The following is a 22,102-nucleotide window of genomic DNA, read 5'->3' as shown; positions in this document are numbered from 1 at the left end:
ATGACCCAAAGCATACAAGTAATTCAACAAAACAATGGCTGCAACAGCACAGAATACGTCTTCTGGAGTGGCCCAGTCAGAGTCCTGACCTCAACCCGATTGAAATGCTGTGGCATGACCTTAAGAGAGCGATTCACACCAGACATCCCAAGAATATTGCTACACTGAAACAGTTTTGTGAAGAGGAGTGGTCCAAAATGACTCCAGATCGTTGTGCAGGTCTGATCTGCAACTGCAGGAAACGTTTGGTTGAGGTTATTGTTGCCAAAGGAGGGTCAACCAGTTATTAAGTCCAAAGGTTCACATACTTTTTCCTCCCTGTACTGTGAATGTTTACATGTTATGTGCAATTAAACCATGGCAACATCTAATGTTTGTGTAGTATTATGTTCAGCAGACTGTGTTCTTCTATTGTTGTGACTTAGATGACGTTCAGAGCACATTTTATGCCCAATTCATGCAAAACTCCACGTAATCCCAAGGGGTTCACATACTTTTTCTTGCAACTGTATAATATATATACATACTACATGTTGAAATGCAATTTTATTACAAAATATATGAAAAATACATTCCTCCTGAAGCCTGACTGATCAGCTACCAGAGATGGCATCATCCAACCCTATGTTGTTGCCGGCAATGTAGCGCGATAAATCACGTGACAATGGTGGCAAACTGCATCGGGTGATGGGTCTTGCCCCAAAGGAAGTCCCTCAACTTCTTTAGGGTGATACGTTGCGCGATGCGGTCTTCCGCCATTTACACAGAACCGCACTGTGTTTTCGGATGCCATTAAAAATGAATGGCACCCAAACATGCGTTTGCGCGATTTGTCATTTTAGCAGAGTGTTTTAAAATCACAGGCAGAATCGCAATTCCAAACACCGTAGTATGAATGGAGCCTCACCAGGGGCGGACTGACAACTCATGTGGCCCCCGGGCAATAGGGGTTCATGGGGCCTCTGTGTCCTTGCCCAAACTCAAAAAAGCCTATGAAAAAGGTACCAGGGGCATCTCATGGGGCCCCCTACTGACCCCGGGCCCTCGGGCAGTGCCCGAGTTTCCAAATGGTCAGTCCGCCCCTGAGCCTCACACACCTCTTGTATTAGTAAGACAAAACGAGCACAGGAGGCACAGCAGACAGCAGCCATTCAAAACGCCAGTGTGAATGGGGCCTTACTGGCTAGATCACCAGAGTGAAAAAAAAAACTAATGCAGCCACCACATTAAATGATTGGTAAGCTGCAACATATTCCATTTTTGCATTGGGTTTAATACCGCTTGAAGTTCTGCTATAAAGTTTCTTGTAATAGGTTAAAAATAATATTTATTATTATTATTATTATTATTATTATTATTATTAATATTATCTGCTTATCGACTGCCCTATATTTATTTATTTCAGGTACTTATATAGCGCCGTCAATTTACGCAGCACTTTACATATATATTGTACATTCACATCAGTCCCTAACCCTCAAGGGGCGTACAATATAGCAGAACTACTGCTGCAGGGCTGCGCAAAATCACATATATATACGTGATTTTATATTTCCAGGTAGAGGGCACATGCTCGCTGTGCGTGCGCCCTACCTGCGCCACCATTGGTGGCTACAGCTGTCGATCACTGGGTCCAGTCCGGTGATTCCCCGCTGGCATCCAGCGATCGTTGAGGAACACTGACAGGGGAGAGGTCTGTAAGTAAACAATACAGATCTCTCTCCTGTCAGCTCCAGCATATTGCTTTGTATGGCTCTTCACAGCATGTCTCCCTAGTAAAACATGCACACAGCACACAATTAACCCTTTGATCGCCCCAGATGTTAACCCCTTCCTGCCCAGTGTCATTAGTACAGAGTCAGTGCTTTTTATTAGCACTGATCATTGTATTGGTTTCACTGGGGATGTCAGTGGCAGTCAGTTCCCCTCCCAGTGTCAGAATGCCCACCACAGTCCCACTATAAGTCGCTGATCGCCGCCAGTAGTTAAAAAAAATAAATCCTAGTATATATACCGCCATTTGTAAACACTATAACTTTCACGTGAACCAATTAATTTACACGCATCAGGATTTTTTTTAGCATAGACACGGAGCAGAATACATTTTGCCCTAAACTTATGACGAAATTAGATTTTTTTAATGTTCTTTACTGGATATGTTTTATAGCAAAAAGTCAAAACTATTGTTTTGTTTTCAAAATTGTCGGTCTCTTTTGTTTATAGCGCAAAAATAACAAATTGCAGAGGTGATCAAATACCACTGAAAGAAAGCTCCAATTGTGGGGAAAAAAGGACATAAATTTCAATTGGGTGCAGAGTGGCATGACCGCGCAATTCTCAGTTAAAGTAATGCAGCGTCGTATCACAAAAAATGGCCTGGTCAGGAAGGGAGGGGGGGGGAATCCTCAGGAGGGCGAGGGGTTAATAAAAGTGATAATAAAATAAGTTTAAAAAAAAAATAAAATACATTATAATGACATAGAATAAATATGACATGTCATCACTTGTCTCGGCAACATGGTGGCGCTGTTGCCCACTTTCTGTTTCTCCAGCGGATACAATGTATCAGTTGTGTTCTTCTGTTGCTATGGAGACAGGTGTTACTGTATCCAGTATGGAAGACTGGAGATCTCTGTAGCTGGGAGGGACTCTCGCACGGCATTCTGGGAGTTGCAGTCATTCTGATGACTACAGTAATGGCTTCCCTCTGAAGTAGGAAGGACACAGGCTGGGGTAAGACTGCCAATGTCACAGCAGTGACTGTGGGGGGTGGGTGGGGGAGGGGGTGTAGGAGGAATGCATGTCCATGTTCTGTGTGATCTGCCGAGGGGTCTGTGCTGAGCGGCGAGGCTGATTTTCTAAAGGCAAACAGACTGAACACTTTGCAAGTGCAGCTGCTCCAGAACTTAGTAAATGAGATCAAGGTTCACTTTACAAACAATACCCAATCAAGGAAATTTAAAAAAAACAGCATTTTTGCTTGCCGATGATTGGATGATGGAAATCTGCAGCGCTTCCCCTCATCTGCTAAGTTCTGGAGCAACTGCATTTGCAAAGTGCACAATCTATTTGCCTTTAGTAAATCAACCTGGGTAGATTTAAAGTGTTACTAAACCCCGGGCCCTGCATTCACTATATCCGCTCTCCCCGGACCCTGCATTCACTATATCCGCTCTCCCCGGACCCTGCATTCACTATATCCGGTCTCCCCGGACCCTGCATTCACTATATCCGGTCTCCCCGGACCCTGCATTCACTATATCCGGTCTCCCCGGACCCCGCATTCACTATATCCGCTCTCCCCGGACCCTGCATTCACTATATCCGCTCTCCCCGGACCCCGCATTCACTATATCCACTCTCTCCGGACCCCGCATTCACTATATCCGCTCTCCCCGACCCCGCATTCACTATATCCGCTCTCTCCGGACCCCGCATTCACTATATCCGCTCTCCCCGGACCCCGCATTCACTATATCCGCTCTCCCCGGACCCTGCATTCACTATATCCGCTCTCCCCGGACCCTGCATTCACTATATCCGCTCTCCCCGGACCCTGCATTCACTACATCCGGTCTCCCCGGACCCTGCATTCACTATATCCGGTCTCCCCGGAACCTGCATTCACTATATCCGGTCTTCCCGAACCCTGCATTCACTATATCCGGTCTCCCCGGACCCTGCATTCACTATATCAGGTCTCCCCGGACCCTGCATTCACTATATCCGCTTTCTCCGGACCCTGCATTCACTATATCCGCTCTCTCCGGACCCTGCATTCACTATATCTGCTCTCCCCGACCCCGCATTCACTATATCCGCTGTCCCCGGACCCCGCATTCACTATATCCGCTCTCTCCGGACCCCGCATTCACTATATCTGCTCTCCCCGGACCCTGCATCCACTATATCCGCGCTCCCCGGACCCCGCATTCACTATATCCGCTCTCCACGGACCCCGCATTCACTATATCCGCTCTCCCCTGACCCCGCATTCACTATACCTGGTCTCCCCGGACCCTGCATTCACTATATCTGCTCTCCGCAGACCCTGCATTCACTATATCCGCTCTCCCCGAACCCTGCATTCACTATATCCGGTCTCCCCAAACCCGGCATTCAGTTTATCCGCTCTCCCCGGACCCTGCATTCACTAAATCCGCTCTCCCTGGACCCTGCATTCAGTATAGCCGCTCTCCCCGGACCCTGCATTCACTATATCTGGTCTCCCTGGACCCTGCATTCACTATATTTGCTCTCCCCGGACCCTGCATTCACTATATCCGGTCTCCCCGAATCCAGCATTTACTTTATCTGCTCTCCCCGGACCCTGCATTCATTATATCTGCTCTCCCCGGACCCTGCATTCACTATATCTGGTCTCCCTGGACCCTGCATTCACTATATCCGGTCTCCCCGGACCCTGCATTCACTATATCCGGTCTCCCCGGACCCTGCATTCACTATATCTGCTCTCCCCGGGCCCTGCATTCACTATATTCACTCTCCCTGGACCCTGCATTCACTATATCCGCTCTCCCCGGACCCTGCATTCACTATATCTGCTCTCCCTGGACCCTGCATTCACTATATCCGCTGTCCCCAGACCCCGCATTCACTATATCCAGGCTCCCTGGACTCTGCATTCACCATATCCGCTCTCCCCGGACCCCGCATTCACTATATCCGCTCTCCCCGGACTCCGCATTCACTATATCCGCTCTCCCCGGACTCTGCATTCACTATTTCCGCTCTCCCCGGACTCCGCATTCACTATATCCGCTCTCCCTGGACCCTGCATTCACTATATCCGCTCTCCCTGGACCCTGCATTCACTATATCTAGTGAATATATCTAGCAAAGCAGGGACGAGAAACTTAGAGATTGTTTAATAAAAGCGGCACACTTTACACACATTACACATAGTTAGGCACACATTTAACCCCTTGATAGCCCTAGATGTTAACCCCTTCCCAGCCAGTGTCATTAGTACAGTGACAGCATTTAGTTCTATCACTGATGACTGTATTAATGGTGATGTCAGTGTCAGTTTAAAAAACAATTCAGTATATATACCATAGTTTGTAGGCGCTATAACCTTCATGCAGACCAATCAGTATACACTTATTGGGATTTGTTTGTATCAAAGACATGTAGCAGAATATATTTTGGCCAAAATTTATGAAAAAATTTGATTTTTAAAATTTTTTTTATTGGAAATGTTCTACAGCAAAAAGTATAAAATATTGTGGTTTTATTTTTTACAAAATGTTCGGTCTTTTTCCGTTTATATCTCAAAAAATAAAAAGCCCCCAGTGGTGATCAAATACCACCAAAAGAAAGCTCTTATTTGTGTGAAGAAATAAGATATACATTTCGTTTGGTTACAGCATTGCACGACCACACAATTACCAGTTAAAGTAGCGCAGTGCGGTATAACAAAAAATGGCCTGGTGATAAAGAGGGTAAAACCTTTGGACAAAATAATGGAGAGACCTGAGGCTGTCCCTGGAAACATGAGAATATTATCAGTTCTCTATTATCAGAGAGATATTCCACCGCTAACCCTTGAACTGTGGACCCGGAGCATTGCATGTACACTGACTTCATAGACACACACAATATATTGCCAAAAGTATTGGGCCGCCTGCCTTTCCACGCACATGAATTTAATGGCCCCCAGTCTTAGTCTGTAGGGTTCAATATTGAGTTGGCCCCGCCCTTTTCAGCTATAACAGCTTCAACTCTTCTGGGAAGGCCGTCCACAAGGTTTAGGAGGGTGTCTATGGGAAGGTTGGACCATTCTTCCAGAAGAACATTTGTCAGGTCAGGCACTGATGTCGGGGGAGGAGGCCTGGCTCGCAGTCTCCGCTCTAATTCATCCCAAAGGTGTTCTATGGGGTTGAGGTCAGGACTCTGTGCAGGCCAGTCAAGTTCCTCCACCCCAAACTGGCTCCTCCATGTCTTTATGGACCTTGCTTTGTGCACTGGTGCGCAGCCATGTTGGAAAAGGAAATGGCCATCCCCAAACTGTTCTCACAAAGTTGGGAGCATGAAATTGTCCAAAATGTCTTGGTATGCTGAGGCCTTAAGAGGTCCCTTCACTGGAACTAGGGGGCCAAGCCCAACCCCTGAAAATCAACCCCACATCATAATCCCCCCTCCACCAAACTTTACACTTGGCACAATGCAGTCAGGCAAGTATCATTCTCTCTGGCAACCGGTCGCTCCAGACAACACATCTCCACTGCTCTAGAGTCCAGTGGCGGTGTGCTTTACGCCACGGCATCCAATGCTTTGCATTGCACTTGGTGATGTAAGGCTTGGATTCAGCTGCTCGGCCATGGAAACCCATTCCATGAAGCTCTCTACACACTGTTGTTGTGCCCATCTGAAGGCCACACCAAGTTTGGAGGTCTTTAGCTACTGACTCTGCAGACAGTTGGTGACTTCTGCACACTGTGCGCTTCAGCATGTGCTGACCCCGCCCTGTCATGTGACGTGGCCTACCACTTGGTGGCTGAGTTGCTGTTGTTCCCAGTTGCTTCCACTTTGTTATAATCCCACTAACAGTTGAGCGTGGAATATTTAGTAACCAGGAAATGTCACGGATGGACTTATTGCACAGGTGGCCACCTATCATGGGACCACGCTTGGAGTCACTGAGCTCCTGAGAGCGATCCATTCTTTCACCAATGTTTGTAGAAGCAGTCTGCATGCCTAGGTGATGATTTTATACACCTGTGGCCATGGAGGTAATTGGAACACCTGAATCACATGATATGGAAGGCTGGCCCAATACTTTTGGCAATATAATGTATACCGTATACAGGTATGGTATCTCTTAAGCTAGATTCTCGGGATTTGGGGTTTCGTGGACAAAGGGCTCTTACAGTAATTAAAATGGTGAGTGGGGGCATTGACATTGGGGAACTAAGGGAAAAAATTAAGCTCTTGATTCAAACTATCTGATAAATAGGCATCATTAGAAAACATAAATATTAATCCTTGTTTGTGAGTCCAATAAAGTGGACCTGTCAGTAGTTTTATAAGTCTTCATGCCTAAATTCTTGACATGTAACACTATAAAACAACAGACTACGTTTTCCAGAAAAGCTCCACCTTTTATCAATACAAAGCCATCTTTGAGCTCTAGCCTAGCGACTTTGCCTAGGCTGAGATGATGTCATCAGTATGGTGCAGGCAGTAGGAAGCATTTCCCCAGTCTCCTCTCTCCCGGTGATGAGATTGCAACATTGTAACTTGGATTTGTAAATTATTTGTCAATTGGATCTCCATTGATATTTAATTTTTTTAAAGGAAAAGAACATTGAAGATTTGAAAATGAACAATACGCTGCAACACTGGAGGGAAGCTGCCACCCTGATTTTAGCTGCTGGTTTGCAACATGGAAACATCATTCCCAAAATGGCATCTCAGATGTCTAGGAACGACCGTAGAAAAAGTACATTCGATTACGAGGTGTTATTACTGAAGCGCAGCCAGAAGAGCGGCTTCATGCCCAACGCTTTTGTGTTCCCTGGAGGGGTGGTCGATGTCGCTGACTTCTCCAACGACTGGATCCACGTCTTCCAGAGACATGTCAACAAACCAAACTTTGGCCTTGGTGTGGTCAGGCAATCCTCCAGCACCAGGTCTCCTATGTTTGTTACAGACAGGAAGAAATTTGGGTCGTTGATCCCCGGGGAGGTCGCCTTCAGGATCTGTGCCATCAGAGAGACGTTTGAGGAATCTGGAATACTGCTGGTGGTTCCCGAAAGTGCCGAATTTGATGCTAGCCAAGACCTAATGGACGCTTATGGTGGAGAGGAAATGGCTAAGTGGAGGGAGGAGGTCCAGAACAATCCGCTGCAGTTTATTGAGATGTGCAAGGAGCTGCATTGTGTTCCAAACATCTGGGCCCTGCATGAGTGGGGCAACTGGCTGACACCCCCGTTCTCTAAGAGTTCTCGGGCCAGGCGCTTCGACACTGCCTTCTACATTGCCTGTCTGCAGAAGAAGCCGGTCACCGTAGATGATCAAAAGGAAATGACTACCTTTAACGTGAGTTCCAAAGTATGATTGGTTAAGTAGACCTGTCCTGAATTGTTTATTCATTTATTCCAGGTATTTACATAGTGCTGACACTTTAAGCAGCACTTACTGTACATTCACATCAGTCCCTGCCCCCCCAAGGAGCTTACAATCTAAGGTTCCTAACTCACATTCATACATACACATACTAGGGCCAATTTAGAAAAAAGCAAGTTGACCTACCTGCATGTCTTTGGAGTGTGGAAGGACAACAGAGTACCCATACAAGCACAGGGAGAACATGCAAACTCCATGCAGATAGTGTCCTGGTTGGGATTCAAACCCAGGACCCTAGTGCTGCAATTCAGGTGTTAAAGCAAACTTGGAATTTTGCAGGCCAAAGAAATTGGTTGTCTATAAAGTAAACCCCCTCTGCTGCTTTAATTTTTTTCTTGCCAGAGATCCAAAAAAATCCTGGTAGTTCCAGGTGTGAGGATCTAATTGCTGCAGATATAAAGTGCAAGCACCTCTATCTGAAGAAGCATTCAGTTCCTTGCCATTACGGCTGAACGTTGTGCCATGCTGACATTCAAAGCCCCAATGCTACCTGGTAATTATGGAGCTTGTCATTAGTCCATTGCCTCATTGGCCAATGGGGATGCACAAGGGGTAAAAAGGGGCAGATAAGGCAAGCCATAGCTTAATCGATTTTCTTTCTGGAAGGAAAGAAAATCACTTGATTCCCCCCATCAACACAGTCAGTGTTGATGAGGGGATCCCTTCCACAGCGCTATTGTAGTCTACCAGCGTGGGGGAAGGGGTGTGAAGAGCCTTCCTAGCTAGCAGAACACAATGATTACTGTTAGTGGCTATACCCACTGCCAATAATTGCATGCAGAAAAATCTGGCAGATTGGTTGTATCCAAGACTGGTCGAATGTCGATTTATGTATGGCCGGCTTAGGTTTTGGCATTGGGGAGGGGTTATGACAGAGTCCCTTTAAAGTGGTTGTAGAGAGTATTTTTTTTAATTAAAATAAATGTCATACTTACTTGCTCTGTGCAATGGTATTGCACAGAGCAGCCCAGAACCTACTCCTTTGGGGTCTCCTGGCAGTGTTCTTGGCTTCTCTTCTCTGTGGGAAGCCGCTTCCTGTGGTGGCACATCTGCGAGCCTGGCTGTGTGCATCCATTAACACACACAGCATGGCTTGGCCCTGCCCCCTGCCTTCCTCCCCCACAGGATTTGATTGACAGCAGCAGAAGCCAATGGCTCTGATAGGTGGATGTCAGTCTGGGGGAGTGGCTGTTTCTAGGCAGGCTGTATTTGCATGTAGCCCATCCTAGGTAACACCTACATGTGATGCTGATCTTCCCTGATTGAAAGAAAGGGTTAGTTATACAAATCTTTGTAATGTGTATAGCCAACTTGATTGTGTCCCCCCCCCCCTTCCTTGGCAATAGACTATCTCAATGCATTTTTGTGAACTGAAAACTTTCTGTTTTAGTGGTGGACTCCTCAGGAAGCCATTGATGAGTACAGGGGTCAGGGAACATGGATTCCTCCTCCGCAGTTCTACAATCTGAGCAGATTATGCCATTTCACCAGCCTTCATGAGCTCCACAGGTTCAGTTACAATCGCGCCTTGGAAGGATGTGAAAGGTGGATGCCGGTTACGGTGCACGCTGAGGATGGTATGGTACATGCACTACCAGGTAACATTTCCCTGTTTCCTTCCTCTTCCTCACATCATGGGAATGATATTTGACTCTAAAATTGATGGGTCACTTTGAAATATTGGTTTTATTCCACAACTTCCAACACGTTTCAGGGACTACACATCACCTTCTTCATCAGGGCTTACAAAAATATGGAATCAGCTTGCATGGATTCAAACTGTAATTTAAAATGATAAAAAGAACTTGGTAACGTTCAGAAGCTTGGCTTACCAGTGAGGCTTTTTTTATCTAATGCTCCTCTCCTGAAAAACTATGAGTGACCTAAAGGCTAAGTTCCAGAAAATAGCCTATGCAGTCAAGGGGACCCAGTAGATAGTAATAATTTGTATATGGTTGGTCTCCCCTCTGAGGACGTGCGTGGCACGAAAATCTTAAGGGTGAACCAACACGCCGTGACGTCACGCCGCTGGAGCCACGTGTAGGTCCAGTGACCATCTTTACTATTGGTCAGTGCAATACTGTTAATCCCTTTTAATAATATTTCCATGGAATAAAGCATTAGAAATACTACACTATGGGCACTTCTATTGTGGCTCCTCTATGGAGCTATTAAATTACAGAGCCTGCAGATGATCCTTACCTATCCAGCACCCAGAGGAGGGAATCCCTGTAAACAGGCTGCAGACCCATCCATCCTAAAGGGGACCTCTGGATGAGCAGATCTTACTTAATCCCAGGATATACTGCTGTGCTGTTCCATACCTAGAAGGAAGTTCACCAGACGCCTGACATACCCGCTTCCCTAAGTGGTCCGTGGTGGATATATTTATATGCATATATTCAATGCGCATCTGGTGAGTGCGCAATTTTACCATTACTTCCAAGCACAAGCATTTGAATTCTGCTACAGTTGGGATCATTTACCATTTCATATAATTTATGAACTTTTATTGTCATTTTTATTAGCGCTGCACTTTATTCATTTATACAGTTTTATTGAGGTTTTTATATGGTTACCTTTAGTGCTACAGCTGCTTCATTTAGAGCGCTCGCTTTGTCTTACCCAAGATAGTAATAATTTGTGCAGCTCTGTAAAGCGACCATTAATTTGATTTTTTTACCTCTAGACCAGGGGTGTCAAACTGGTGGCCCTCCAGCTGTTGCGAAACTACAAGTCCCATTGTGCCTCTGCCTTTGGGAGTCATGCTTGTAACTGTCAGCCTTGAAAAATCTCATGGGGATTGTAGTTTGGCAACAGCTGGAGGGCCACCAGTTTGACATCCGTGTTCTAGACCATTTGGGTCCTCTTAGAAATCTGGCTAAAAAAACTCCTAGTTAGTAACCTCCACATCCTGACTTGTTGATAGGATGTAAAAACCGTTGGATGTCCAAATCCAGCATTACTGGAGTGAAAACCAATAGTTTTCGCCTTCTAGCAGCAAAGAAGAACGTAGGAGATGCTAACTGGGACTTTTTTAGCCAGGCTTCTGCAGGGACCCAAATGGCCTGCAGGTAAAACAGTTCAAATGAATGATCATTTTACCAAGATACACATATTTTTATTGTCTACTGGGGCCCCTTGGCTGCATTTGCTATTTTCTGGAACAGGTGAATGTAGCTCCTACATCTGAAAAGAGCAAAACAGGGCGCACTCTCCTAGTGCATTAACACAATAACCAAAAATGTATTAAAAAGATGCAAAAACATACTCACAAGCCATGAAAAGTCATAAAAACAGAGACAAGAGGTCAAAGGTGACCTGCTAAAATTACAAATCTACAATAATGTCTAATAACAGATACCTGATCTAATAAATTGAAGTGATGTTAATAAAAATCGTGAAAGGTGCTCAAAATATAAATATTGCAACTATATGGTCAGCAATCCTCTGTATAAATCATTCAGTGCAAGTGAACAGTGCAAATACACAACAGTGATCAGTCCAAAAAACCAGTGTTTCAATCTTCAGTGCACACTTGCTTTGTGCTCTCAGTGACACTCTTGTGTGACTTATCCCAATGTGGCTAAAGTGCCTCCTCACCTCACAACATCGACCCCTCAGGGCCACAATGCCTTAAGTTGTCCCACACAGGAAGATGTTCCACAATCAGGCTCCACCGACTCCACTGATTACAATAGGACTCCACTCCTAACTCAGCGTACCTCAAAAATGCCCTTTCATACAGTCCGACTCAAGCATGTATGAAAAGAGTAAACAAAGAAAGACCTCCATAGTGTATTACCACTTTAATCATTAACAAAACGCCAAAAATTGAACACTCACATTAGCTTTCTTTACAGTACAGCAGTTCCCATGTGCTATGGGTGTACTAGAGGATTCATGTGTACTAAGATGGCGTCAGGAACCGGAAGTGCGTCACCGCGCATGCGCTCTACGCGTTACACCATGATGGACACGTGGCTTCTTCAGGATCTTGATCGTGGTGTAACGCGTAGAGCGCATGCGCTGTGACGCACTTCCGGTAAGTGGAGACGCACTTCCGGTTCCTGACACCATCTTGGTACACCTGAATCCTCTAGTACACCCATAGCACATGGGAACTGCTGTACTGTAAAGGAAGCTAATGTGAATGTTCAATTTTTGGCGTTTTTTTAATGATTAAAGTGGTAATACACTATGGAGGTCTTTCTTTGTTTACTCCTTTCATACATGCTTGAGTCGGACTGTGTGAAAGGGCATTTTTGAGGTACGCTGAGTTAGGAGTGGAGTCCTATTGTAATCAGTGGAGTCGGTGGAGCCTGATTGTGGAACATCTTCCTGTGTGGGACAACTTAAGGCATTGTGGCCCTGAGGGGTCGATGTTGTGAGGTGAGGAGGCACTTTAGCCACATTGGGATAAGTCACACAAGAGTGTCACTGAGAGCACAAAGCAAGTGTGCACTGAAGATTGAAACACTGTTTTTTTGGACTGATCACTGTTGTGTATTTGCACTGTTCACTTGCACTGAATGATTTATAGAGGATTGCTGACCATATAGTTGCAATATTTATATTTTGAGCACCTTTCACGATTTTTATTAACATCACTTCAATTTATTAGATCAGGTATCTGTTATTAGACATTATTGTGGATTTGTAATTTTAGCAGGTGTCACTTTTATTTCGAGAGTCACGGTTGCATATTAATATAATTTATTTATTTATTTTTCACAGTTATTTAAACATTTGTTTATGTATATTTATTGGTTTAGCGCTTCACCATTTTTTTGATCATCATTGACATCCTGGGGTATATGGAATAGGTGATAGCAGCTTGCTCACACAATAGGTTTCTATAGTTAAGCGCAGGAGGATATTCCCATTTTTATAAGAAGTCAAAGGTGCCAATTGTGGACAGCATGCGTCCTCAGGTAAAGTGCTAACGCGTTTCAGGAGTCGAACTCCCTTGCTCTGAAGAAGGGAGTTTGATTGCCGAAACACATTAGCACTTTACCAGAAGACTCATGCTGTCCACAATCATGAAAAATGCATGCAAACCATTTTCAAGGTACTCAGGTGGACAAAACACTGAACACAGGATGTTCCTACCAAGCTTGTCACACATTGTAATGACCAATTTACACCTCAGACCTCTCCCACCCTTGGAAACAAAAGAAATGTTAATGACCATTCACACCTCAAATCCCTCATGAAGACCCCCTGCCAGGTGGCCTTAATGACTCCCTCCACCAGACATCTTTCCCACCCTTGGAAACAAAAGAAATGTTAATGAGCAACTCACACCTAGCTAATCTCAACACATACTGCTGTCTCTGCTTCTACTCTCTGTATTTCTCTGAAACAGTCTGAAATAGTTAATAATTTACCACTTTTCAGTGCATTCTGGGCATTTGGGAGGTTCTCCTGTGCTTATCTTTAAAAACACTTCTAAACGCAAACGCACATAAACGCATTATGCAAACACAGCTAAACAGACTTTTTTAACCTATGTTTTCCAGCAGTCAGTTTCCATCGTTCAGAAGTGTCCTGTGTACATGGGGCCTAACTCTCCTCTCCGGAAATACTCTGCTGGAGGACTCTGATGTTTCCTCTGTCTAACCCTCCTGTTAGAACTTTTGCTCTGAGAAAATAATCAGTAAATAATTTATGAAAACAGGCGGGGATGTGGAGTTAAGGAGATTCCCTACTAATTTTCATAAATCAACTGATAATCTGAGTCTTTATTTGAGCTAATTTGAAGAGGAAATAAAAAGCAATAATGTGCAAAAATAAATAACTATTAATAATAAAATATCAGTGCACAAAAGGTAATAAAATATAATAGGTGATGATAAATAATAATCAAATCAAAATAGCAGTACAATGAGCTAATCAAAAATGATGGTTAGAAATTCAAACCAGCAATTATTTTCAAACAGTAATGAATTAAAATCAACTGTCTAGCAATGCAGCGTATGAAACTATCAGTAACTCAGCAACATATGACAACGACTATGCAAATCGACCATGTTATCTCTCTGCAAACAGATATTCAAAGCTCAAAGTTCATATTAACATGAACTGATTTAGAATACCGTACACAGGACAATCCAATAAGCTGAGAATCTATCTGAGGTCAACAACAAATGTTCCACTAAGTTGTCTACTTTGTCATATACAGTTGCAAGAAAAAGTATGTGAACCCCTTGGGATTCCGTGGAGTTTTTCATGAATTGGGCATAAAATGTGCTCTGAACGTCATCTAAGTCACAACAATAGAAGAACACAGTCTGCTGAACATAATACTACACAAACATTAGATGTTGCCATGGTTTAATTGCACATAACATGTAAACATTCACAGTGCAGGGAGGAAAAAGTATGTGAACCTTTGGACTTAATAACTGGTTGACCCTCCTTTGGCAGCAATACCCTCAACCAAACGTTTCCTGTAGTTGCAGATCAGACCTGCACAACGATCTGGAGTCATTTTGGACCATTCCTCTTCACAAAACTGTTTTAGTGTAGCAATATTCTTGGGATGTCTGGTGTGAATCGCTCTCTTAAGGTCATGCCACAGCATTTCAATTGGGTTGAGGTCAGGACTCTGACTGGGCCACTCCAGAAGGCGTATTCTGTGCTGTTGCAGCCATTGTTTTGTTGAATGACTTGTATGCTTTGGGTCATTGTCCTGTTGCATCACCCATCCTCTGCGGAGCTTCAGTTGGCGGACAGATGGTCGTACGTTTTCCTGCAAAATGTCTTGATAAACTCTGGAATTCATTTTCCCATCAATGACAACAATCTGTCCAGGCCCTGAGGCAGCAAAGCAGCCCCAAACCATGATGCTCCCTCCGCCATGTTTCACAGTGGGGATGAGGTTTTGATGTTGGTGTGCTGTGCCTTTTTTGTCCACACATAGTGTTGTGTGTTCTTCCCAAACAACTCAATCTTGGTTTCATCTGTCCACAGTATATTTTGCCAGTAGTGCTGTGGAACATCCAGGTGCTCTTTTGCAAACTTCAAACGTGCTGCAATCTTCTTTTTGGACAGCAATGGCTTCCTTCGTGGTGTCCTCCCATGTACTCCATTCTTGTTTAATGTTTTCCTTATTGTAGATGTGTCAACAAAAATGTTAGCATGTGCCAGAGATTTCTGTAGGTCTTTAGCTGACACTCTGGGATTCTTCTTTACCTCATGCAGCATTCTGCGCTGTGCTCTTGCAGTCATTTTTACAGGACGACCACGCCTAGGGAGAGTAGCAACAGTGCTAAACTTTCTCCATTTGTAGACAGTCTGTCTTACCGTGGACACAGGAACATCAAGGCTTTTGGGGATACTTTTGTAACCCTTTCCAGCTTCATGCAAGTCAACAATTCTTGATCATAGGTCTTCTGAGAGCTCTTTTCTGCGAGGCATGGTTCACATCAGACAGTGCTTCTTGAAACCAGTAAACCCAAAACAGGTGTGTGTTTTTTAAGGGCAGGACAGCTGTCAGCAACACATCCAATATCATCCCACTGATTGGAGTCAAGGTTGGCTCACTCCTGGCTCCAATTAGCTCTGGGAGAAGTCATTAAGCTAGGGACTCACATACTTTTTCCTCCCTGCACTGTGAATGTTTACATGTTATGTGCAATTAAACCATGGCAGCATCTAATGTTTGTGTAGTATTATGTTCAGCAGACTGTGTTCTTCTATTGTTGTGACTTAGATGACGTTCAGAGCACATTTTATGCCCAATTCATGCAAAACTCCACGTAATCCCAAGGGGTTCACATACTTTTTCTTGCAACTGTATACCCAGCTAAACCATTGACTAGAACCTGAAATTATTTTTGTGGATATTTCAAACAGAATCCTCCCCCCAGAGAATTAAAATGATAATAATATAATATAATTATAATGCAGTTAACCGCTTCAGCGCCGCTCTATAGCAGAAATACTGCTACAGGGCGGCATGGGTGCGCAAAATCACGTATATATACATGATTTTGCATTTTCGGGTAGGGGGTGCGTGCGAGTCGTGGCCACGGCTGTCAATCACCACGTCCCAGCTGGCGATTATTCGCCGGCGCCCGGTGACTTCCGACGATCTCCGACGGGGAGGAGAACTGTTTGTTTACTAACAGTTCTCCTCCCTGTCAGCTCGGGCACACTGCTTTAGATGGTTTGTGCACAGCACAGCCATCTAAAGCAATGTGCTTACAGTGAAGCACACAGACACCACCCCCTATGTAAAACACTCCCAGCACACAGTTAACCCTTTGATCGCCCCTCATGTTAACCCCTTCCTGCTCTGTGCCATTAGTACAGTGTCTGTGCTTTTTCTTGTTCAAATTTTTTATTTCGTTCACGGGGGGGGTAACATAGATAGAACAATTAAAGTATACAGTATACATTACTGATACACTGAATTTTCTTGGGAATACAGTATTATCAGTAAACCTCAGAACGGTAACAGGTAAGAACTGGTGAACAATATTAGGCGGGGAATGTGTGGGGGGGAAAAGACAGGGGAGAGGCGTGCGACTCCGCAATGTGTCTGTGCTTTTGATTAGCACTGATCACTGTATTGGTGTCACTAGGGATGTCAGTGACACCAAGTCCGTTCCCCCAGTATCAGAATGTCCGCCGCAGTCCCGCTATAAGTCGCTGATCGCCAGTATTACTAGCCAGAATTGAAAAAAAAAATTCCAGTATCTGTACAGCCATTTGTAAACACCAAAACTTTCACGCAAACCAATTAATTTACACATATTGGGATTTTTTTTTTCAAAGACACGGAGCAGAATGCATTTTGGCTTAAATTTATTACAAAATTTTGATTTTTTTAAATTTTTACTGGACATGTTTAATAGCAAAAAGTCAAAAATATTGTTTTATTCTCAAAATAGTTTTTTTTAATAGCGCAAAAAATTAAAAATGCATAGGCAATCAAATACCACCGAAAGAAAGCTCTATTTGTGGGAAAAAAGGACATACATTTAATTTGGGTTCAGCGTTGCATGACTGCTTTAACCGCTTCCAAACCGGGCACTTTTACCCCCTTCCTGCCCAGGCCATTTTTCAGGTTTCAGCGCTCTCACACCTTGAATGACAATTGCGCGATCATACAGCATTGTACCCAAACTAAAATTTTGCAATTTTCTTCACACAACTAGAGCTTTCTTTTGGTGGTATTTAAGCAACACTGGGGTTTTTATTTTTTGCTAAATTAACAAACAATGACTGAAAATTTTGAAAAAAAACCCACGTTTTTCTTTGTTTCTGTTATAAAAGTTTGCAAATAAATAATTGTTCTTCATAAATTTAGGCCGAGATGTGTTCTGCTACTTGTCTTTGGTGAAAATAACCCAAATTAGGATGTATTATTTAGTGTGTAGGAAAGTTATAGAGTTCACAAACTATGGTATAGATCTGAATATTGATCAATCCTGAAGTACTGACGGCCAATCTAATTTCTTGAGGTCCAAGAATGTCAGAACAGTACAGATATCCCCCAAATGTCAGGACAGTACAGATATCCCCCAAATGTCAGAACAGTACAGATATCCCCCAAATGTCAGGACAGTACAGATATCCCCCAAATGTCAGGACAGTACAGATATCCTCCAAATGACCCCTTTTTGCAAAGTAGACAGTCCGACGTACTTCATAAGAGGCATGGCGAGTTTTTTGAAGTTGTAATTTTTTGGTCATAATTTTTCGGAAAATTTAAAAATTAAAAAAATTATTTTCACTATTTTTTTTTTTTACATACTGTCACCAGTGCAGTACAGTGTCATCATATAACTGGCATGGCAGTGATCAGGGACACTGACTGGTGACAGTACAAAAAAAAAATTATAATTTAAAAAAAAATTTTTTAATTTTTTTATTAGTTTTAATTTTTTATTAAATTTTTTTCTCTTTTTTTAAGATTTTTTTTTCATATTTCACTATGACCAAAGTAGTATAATGTTACCATAGTAACATTGTACTACTTTGGGGAAGTGATCAGTATTTATTTATTTTTTTACACAATTTGCTTCTAGCAAAGAATTACTTTGCTATAAGCAAGCATTTACCTGAATGACATCGATTCATTCAGGGTTTTTTTTTGTGCTTAGCTGTGATTTGGCCATGGCTAATCACATGACACAGCTGGGCTGTGATTAGCCCAGCTTGTGCATGTAATCGCTGTGACCATTCACAGCTAGACACACTAGTATACAATGGATGGCATGAAAGAAAGCCATCCATTGTATACAACTGTCATGTGACCTGCTGTGATTGGTCACAGCAGGTCACATGGTACTGGGAACAAGGGCGGTACACAGATCTGTCATCGGCCGTGTCCCAGGTATACGCCGGAGAGCGGCCCTGCAGGCAGGCAACCTGCGCGTGCCTGAAAGGACGCCATATGATGTCCACCCGGAGGGACGAGTTGCTCGCCTGCTGCCTTTATGCTATTGGCCGGGTGGGAACTGGTTAAAGTAACGCAGCGTCGCAACGCAAAAAAATGGCCTGGTCTGGAGGGGGGGGGGGTAAATCCTCAGGAGGGCAAGTGGTTAAAATTATTTCACATCAACTCCGGTGTTAACCGATATCAGGCTAAACGGTTTAACTGGAGATATAAGATGAGTAAAAATTGCTTGCAGAAAAATGAGAGTTATATGTTACCAATATAGATTCTATGGTATCATTGATGTCAGCCTTAAGTAACCTCACTTCTGTGTGTCCGTCGGTTGTTTTCTTGTCTCCTATCTTGTGTGTCCGTCCTCTAACTTTTATCACCCCGAAAAACCTAAGCGGGCAAACCTTATCTTGCCTAATTATGACATCACTCAATGAGCCTAATTACCTGAAGTGGGCAGTATAGGAATAGGAATAATTTTGGACTTTTCCTAAAAACTGAGTCTTGTCAAGAGTTGATCTCTGAGCTCTTAACTTGTTAAAATGCAATACATTTTAGAAGTAGATCGCTCTTTTGACCGAACTGGTTAGACAAGCTGGGACCAATGTCACTTAAAATAATGTTTCACCTAAGTGATTCTGGGGAAAGAAAAAATAATTCTACTTATACATCTTTTCAGGTCATTTGTACTGAGAGTTCATAATTATCTAACATCTTCTGTAGCATACAGACGTTGTAATATAATGGACTCAAACTGGTTATTTATAATGTTGAAAACATAATATCCACAATATATACAAATTTGTCTTCATTGTTAAAACCAATTCATATAGATAAAATATATGTAATATAGAAATGGAATATAGCAATATAAAACCCAAATTACTTTGTGCAAGAAAGTATTCACTTCATGCAATAATAATAATAATACAATTGACCAGGGGCGGACTGACAACTCATGGGGCCCCCGGGCAATAGGGGATCATGGGGCCCCTGTGTCCTTGCCCAAACTCAAAAAAGCCTATAAAAAAGGTACCAGGGGCATCTCATGGGGCCCCCTACTGACCCCGAGCCCTCAGGCAGTGCCCAAGTTTCCAAATGTTCAGTCCGCCCCTGCAATTGACATTTTTGGTTAAAATATTCCCGTCAGATAATAACACCACATGCAATGGAAAGGTTAAAATAAACTCTTTATGGAAAAAAAAAATAAATAAATAATTGTGAACAGTTTTTTTGTCCTTTGTTAAGTTTGATACATGGACCCCCAATTAGGGCTCATGTACACTGCAGCTGCTAAACTGACATTCAGGAGCTGTTCTGCATTTTTTTCAGCAGCCCCTGAACTCTCCCCAATGTTCTCCTATGTGTCCATGTACACATCTTCATTTACAGGCAGTTGAGTTTACAGTCGTTTTTTTGAACGCACCAAACTTGCGTTCAGGAGTAGATTTTACCGGCGTTTCAAATGCTTGTAAATGCGGTTAACCGTGCTTATAAGCGTTTGCGTTTAGAAGCCTTTTTTAAATGTCCAAATGCTGTCCAGAGCATTTTTTCATCATCAGAGCGTTTTCTATGTATTCAAATGGACCCGGTACACCAGCGCAGTCAGTTCCAGGTTTCATGTGAAGGAAAAAATGGTAGAACGCGCCGCATTATGCTCATGATGGGATCCATAGTGACTACAACCAGAAAAGACAGTTCATCTCAACACATACTGCTCTCTCTGCTTCTGCTCTCTCTATTCCTCTCAAAATGTCTGAAATAGTTAATTTTTTACTATATTTCAGTACATTCTGGGCATTTGGGAAGGTCTCCTGAGGTTATCTTTTAAAAACGCTTCTAAATGCAAGCGCACATAAATGCGGTATGCAAACGTGTTTAAACTGACGTTTTTTTAACCTACATTTTCCAGCAGTCAGTTTCTGACCTCCGGAACGGATTAATTGGTTTTCAATGCATTCCTATTTGAAACAGTGTTTCGGTTTACAAATTTTTCACAATACGAAAAGTCCCGCAGAATGAATTAAATTCGTAAACCGAGGTGCGCCTGTACAGCTAAATTTTAAAAAATTCTTTTTTTTACTATTTTGTGCCAGTCATCTTTGATAACAAAGAAAACGGAGATATCCATTACCATTTACTAACAAATGAAGGCCCAATTTGTCATGAAAAAAAAACAAGTTATAATTCACCGGATACATTAAGCAGCTGCGATGAAATGTACAGATTCACTGACAGATGTCAAAGTTGCAAAATTGTGCTCAGGCATTAAGATTTGTTTTATCCTTTGTTCTTAAGGGGTTTTTGTTGAGTTACTTAACCCCCCCTGGTGGTATTCCCGAGTGTAGCTCGGGGTAAAGTTTCAGTACCAAAAGCGGTAACCCCGAGCTACACTCGGGAATACACTGCAGCGTTGCTCCGGGATCCCTTCTGCACTTACCTTGTCCTGCGCTCCCGCAATTTCCCCCCTGCAGTGTTCCCGGCAATGTCCTCCGGCCGATGCTGGCATCCATCTTCCGGGTTCCGGTCCCTGCAAGCGTTGGGACGTACGAGGACGTAACCGGTGGGAAATTCAAAAATTCAAAAAAAGTGACATTCACCAAATACACTAAAATCACATAGTATAACATTCCTGTATCCAACCATTTCACATACATTTTGTCCCGAGTGCTTTGTCCGGCGCCCTGCCTGCATTTTTACTGTTCTTTCTGCCTGGAAACTGAGAAACGTCCATGGCGTCCAAAAAGCGTCCCTTTAGGTCAAAAGCGGTTTTAGACCGGCTAGAGAACAGCGATAGTAAATCAGAACCACTTGCAGAATTGAGTGATAATGATTCGTGGGGGAAATTCCTCATCAGACACTGAAAACGATTTTGCGACTAACCTCACTGATGTGGGAACTTGGCGCTATATTTCAAATTTCAGTGTTTTTGGTTTGATTACATTATTGAATTACATTTATAATTATTTTTTATAATTATTTGTTATATTATAATTTATGATTTCGTGTTTCAAGTTTTATCATCCCCGGGATGTTTACTAGACTCTTGTTCGGACAGATTTCAGTGAGTTATTCCTAAAAATTACAGGCCTACAATAAAAAAACGACATATTTCCATGCAAAAAAATGTACCTCTTTGAGCACAGAAATATGGACATAATCAGACCGCTAGGGAGGTTAATATAGAGCTACATATATTTGTGTCTGTTATACCTGCCGGGAGTTCAATAATAATGCGTGTTTATTGTTCCTGTTTATCTCTTTTTGCTGAGCAGGGGATGAACTTTACCCCGAGGATCCAGACATCACAGGACAAAAAATGTATTCCACAAATAAAACCATCAAGGTCCTCGTCCAGGAAGGGGGGCGTCTTCACCGATTATTACACATTGATGGCGTTGCAACCTTCTTTATAAATCTGCCACCAAAATATAAACATGTCAATCCACTTCTAACAGATGTCAGTCGTGATCCAGAACCCAAGAGCAAAATTTAAATAGACTGTTTTATGCCATCTGTATTTTTATTAATAAATCAGGATGGACTGGA

At 43.1% G+C, this 22,102-nt stretch overlaps 1 protein-coding gene across 1 annotated transcript; it reads left to right on the top strand.

Moving 5' to 3' along the window:
* The first annotated feature begins 2,612 nt into the window (after positions 1-2,612).
* NUDT19 (nudix hydrolase 19) lies at positions 2,613-22,102 on the top strand. The gene is made up of 4 exons (XM_089667834.1): positions 2,613-2,733; positions 7,321-8,064; positions 9,542-9,749; positions 21,829-22,102. Exons 2-4 carry the CDS (start codon positions 7,345-7,347, stop codon positions 22,047-22,049), a joined length of 1,149 nt encoding a protein of 382 aa, XP_089523960.1. The 5' UTR covers positions 2,613-2,733; positions 7,321-7,344; the 3' UTR covers positions 22,050-22,102.

Source organism: Staurois parvus, unplaced genomic scaffold, assembly GCF_062004578.1.
Source record: "Staurois parvus isolate SC_StPar_1 unplaced genomic scaffold, SC_StPar_1.0 ptg003601l, whole genome shotgun sequence".
Classification (NCBI taxonomy): Eukaryota; Metazoa; Chordata; class Amphibia; order Anura; family Ranidae; genus Staurois; species Staurois parvus.
The sequence above is the reverse complement of the archived record's forward strand: the minus strand, read 5'-3'. Positions and strand labels throughout refer to the sequence as shown.

Coding starts and splice junctions, on each gene's coding strand:
- NUDT19 (XM_089667834.1), top strand. CDS start 7,345: ATGAACAATACGCTGCAACACTGGAGGGAAGCTGCCACCCTGATTTTA. Junction 8,065..9,541: donor AGGAAATGACTACCTTTAAC/GTGAGTTCCAAA, acceptor TTTCTGTTTTAG/TGGTGGACTCCTCAGGAAGC. Junction 9,750..21,828: donor TATGGTACATGCACTACCAG/GTAACATTTCCC, acceptor TTTGCTGAGCAG/GGGATGAACTTTACCCCGAG.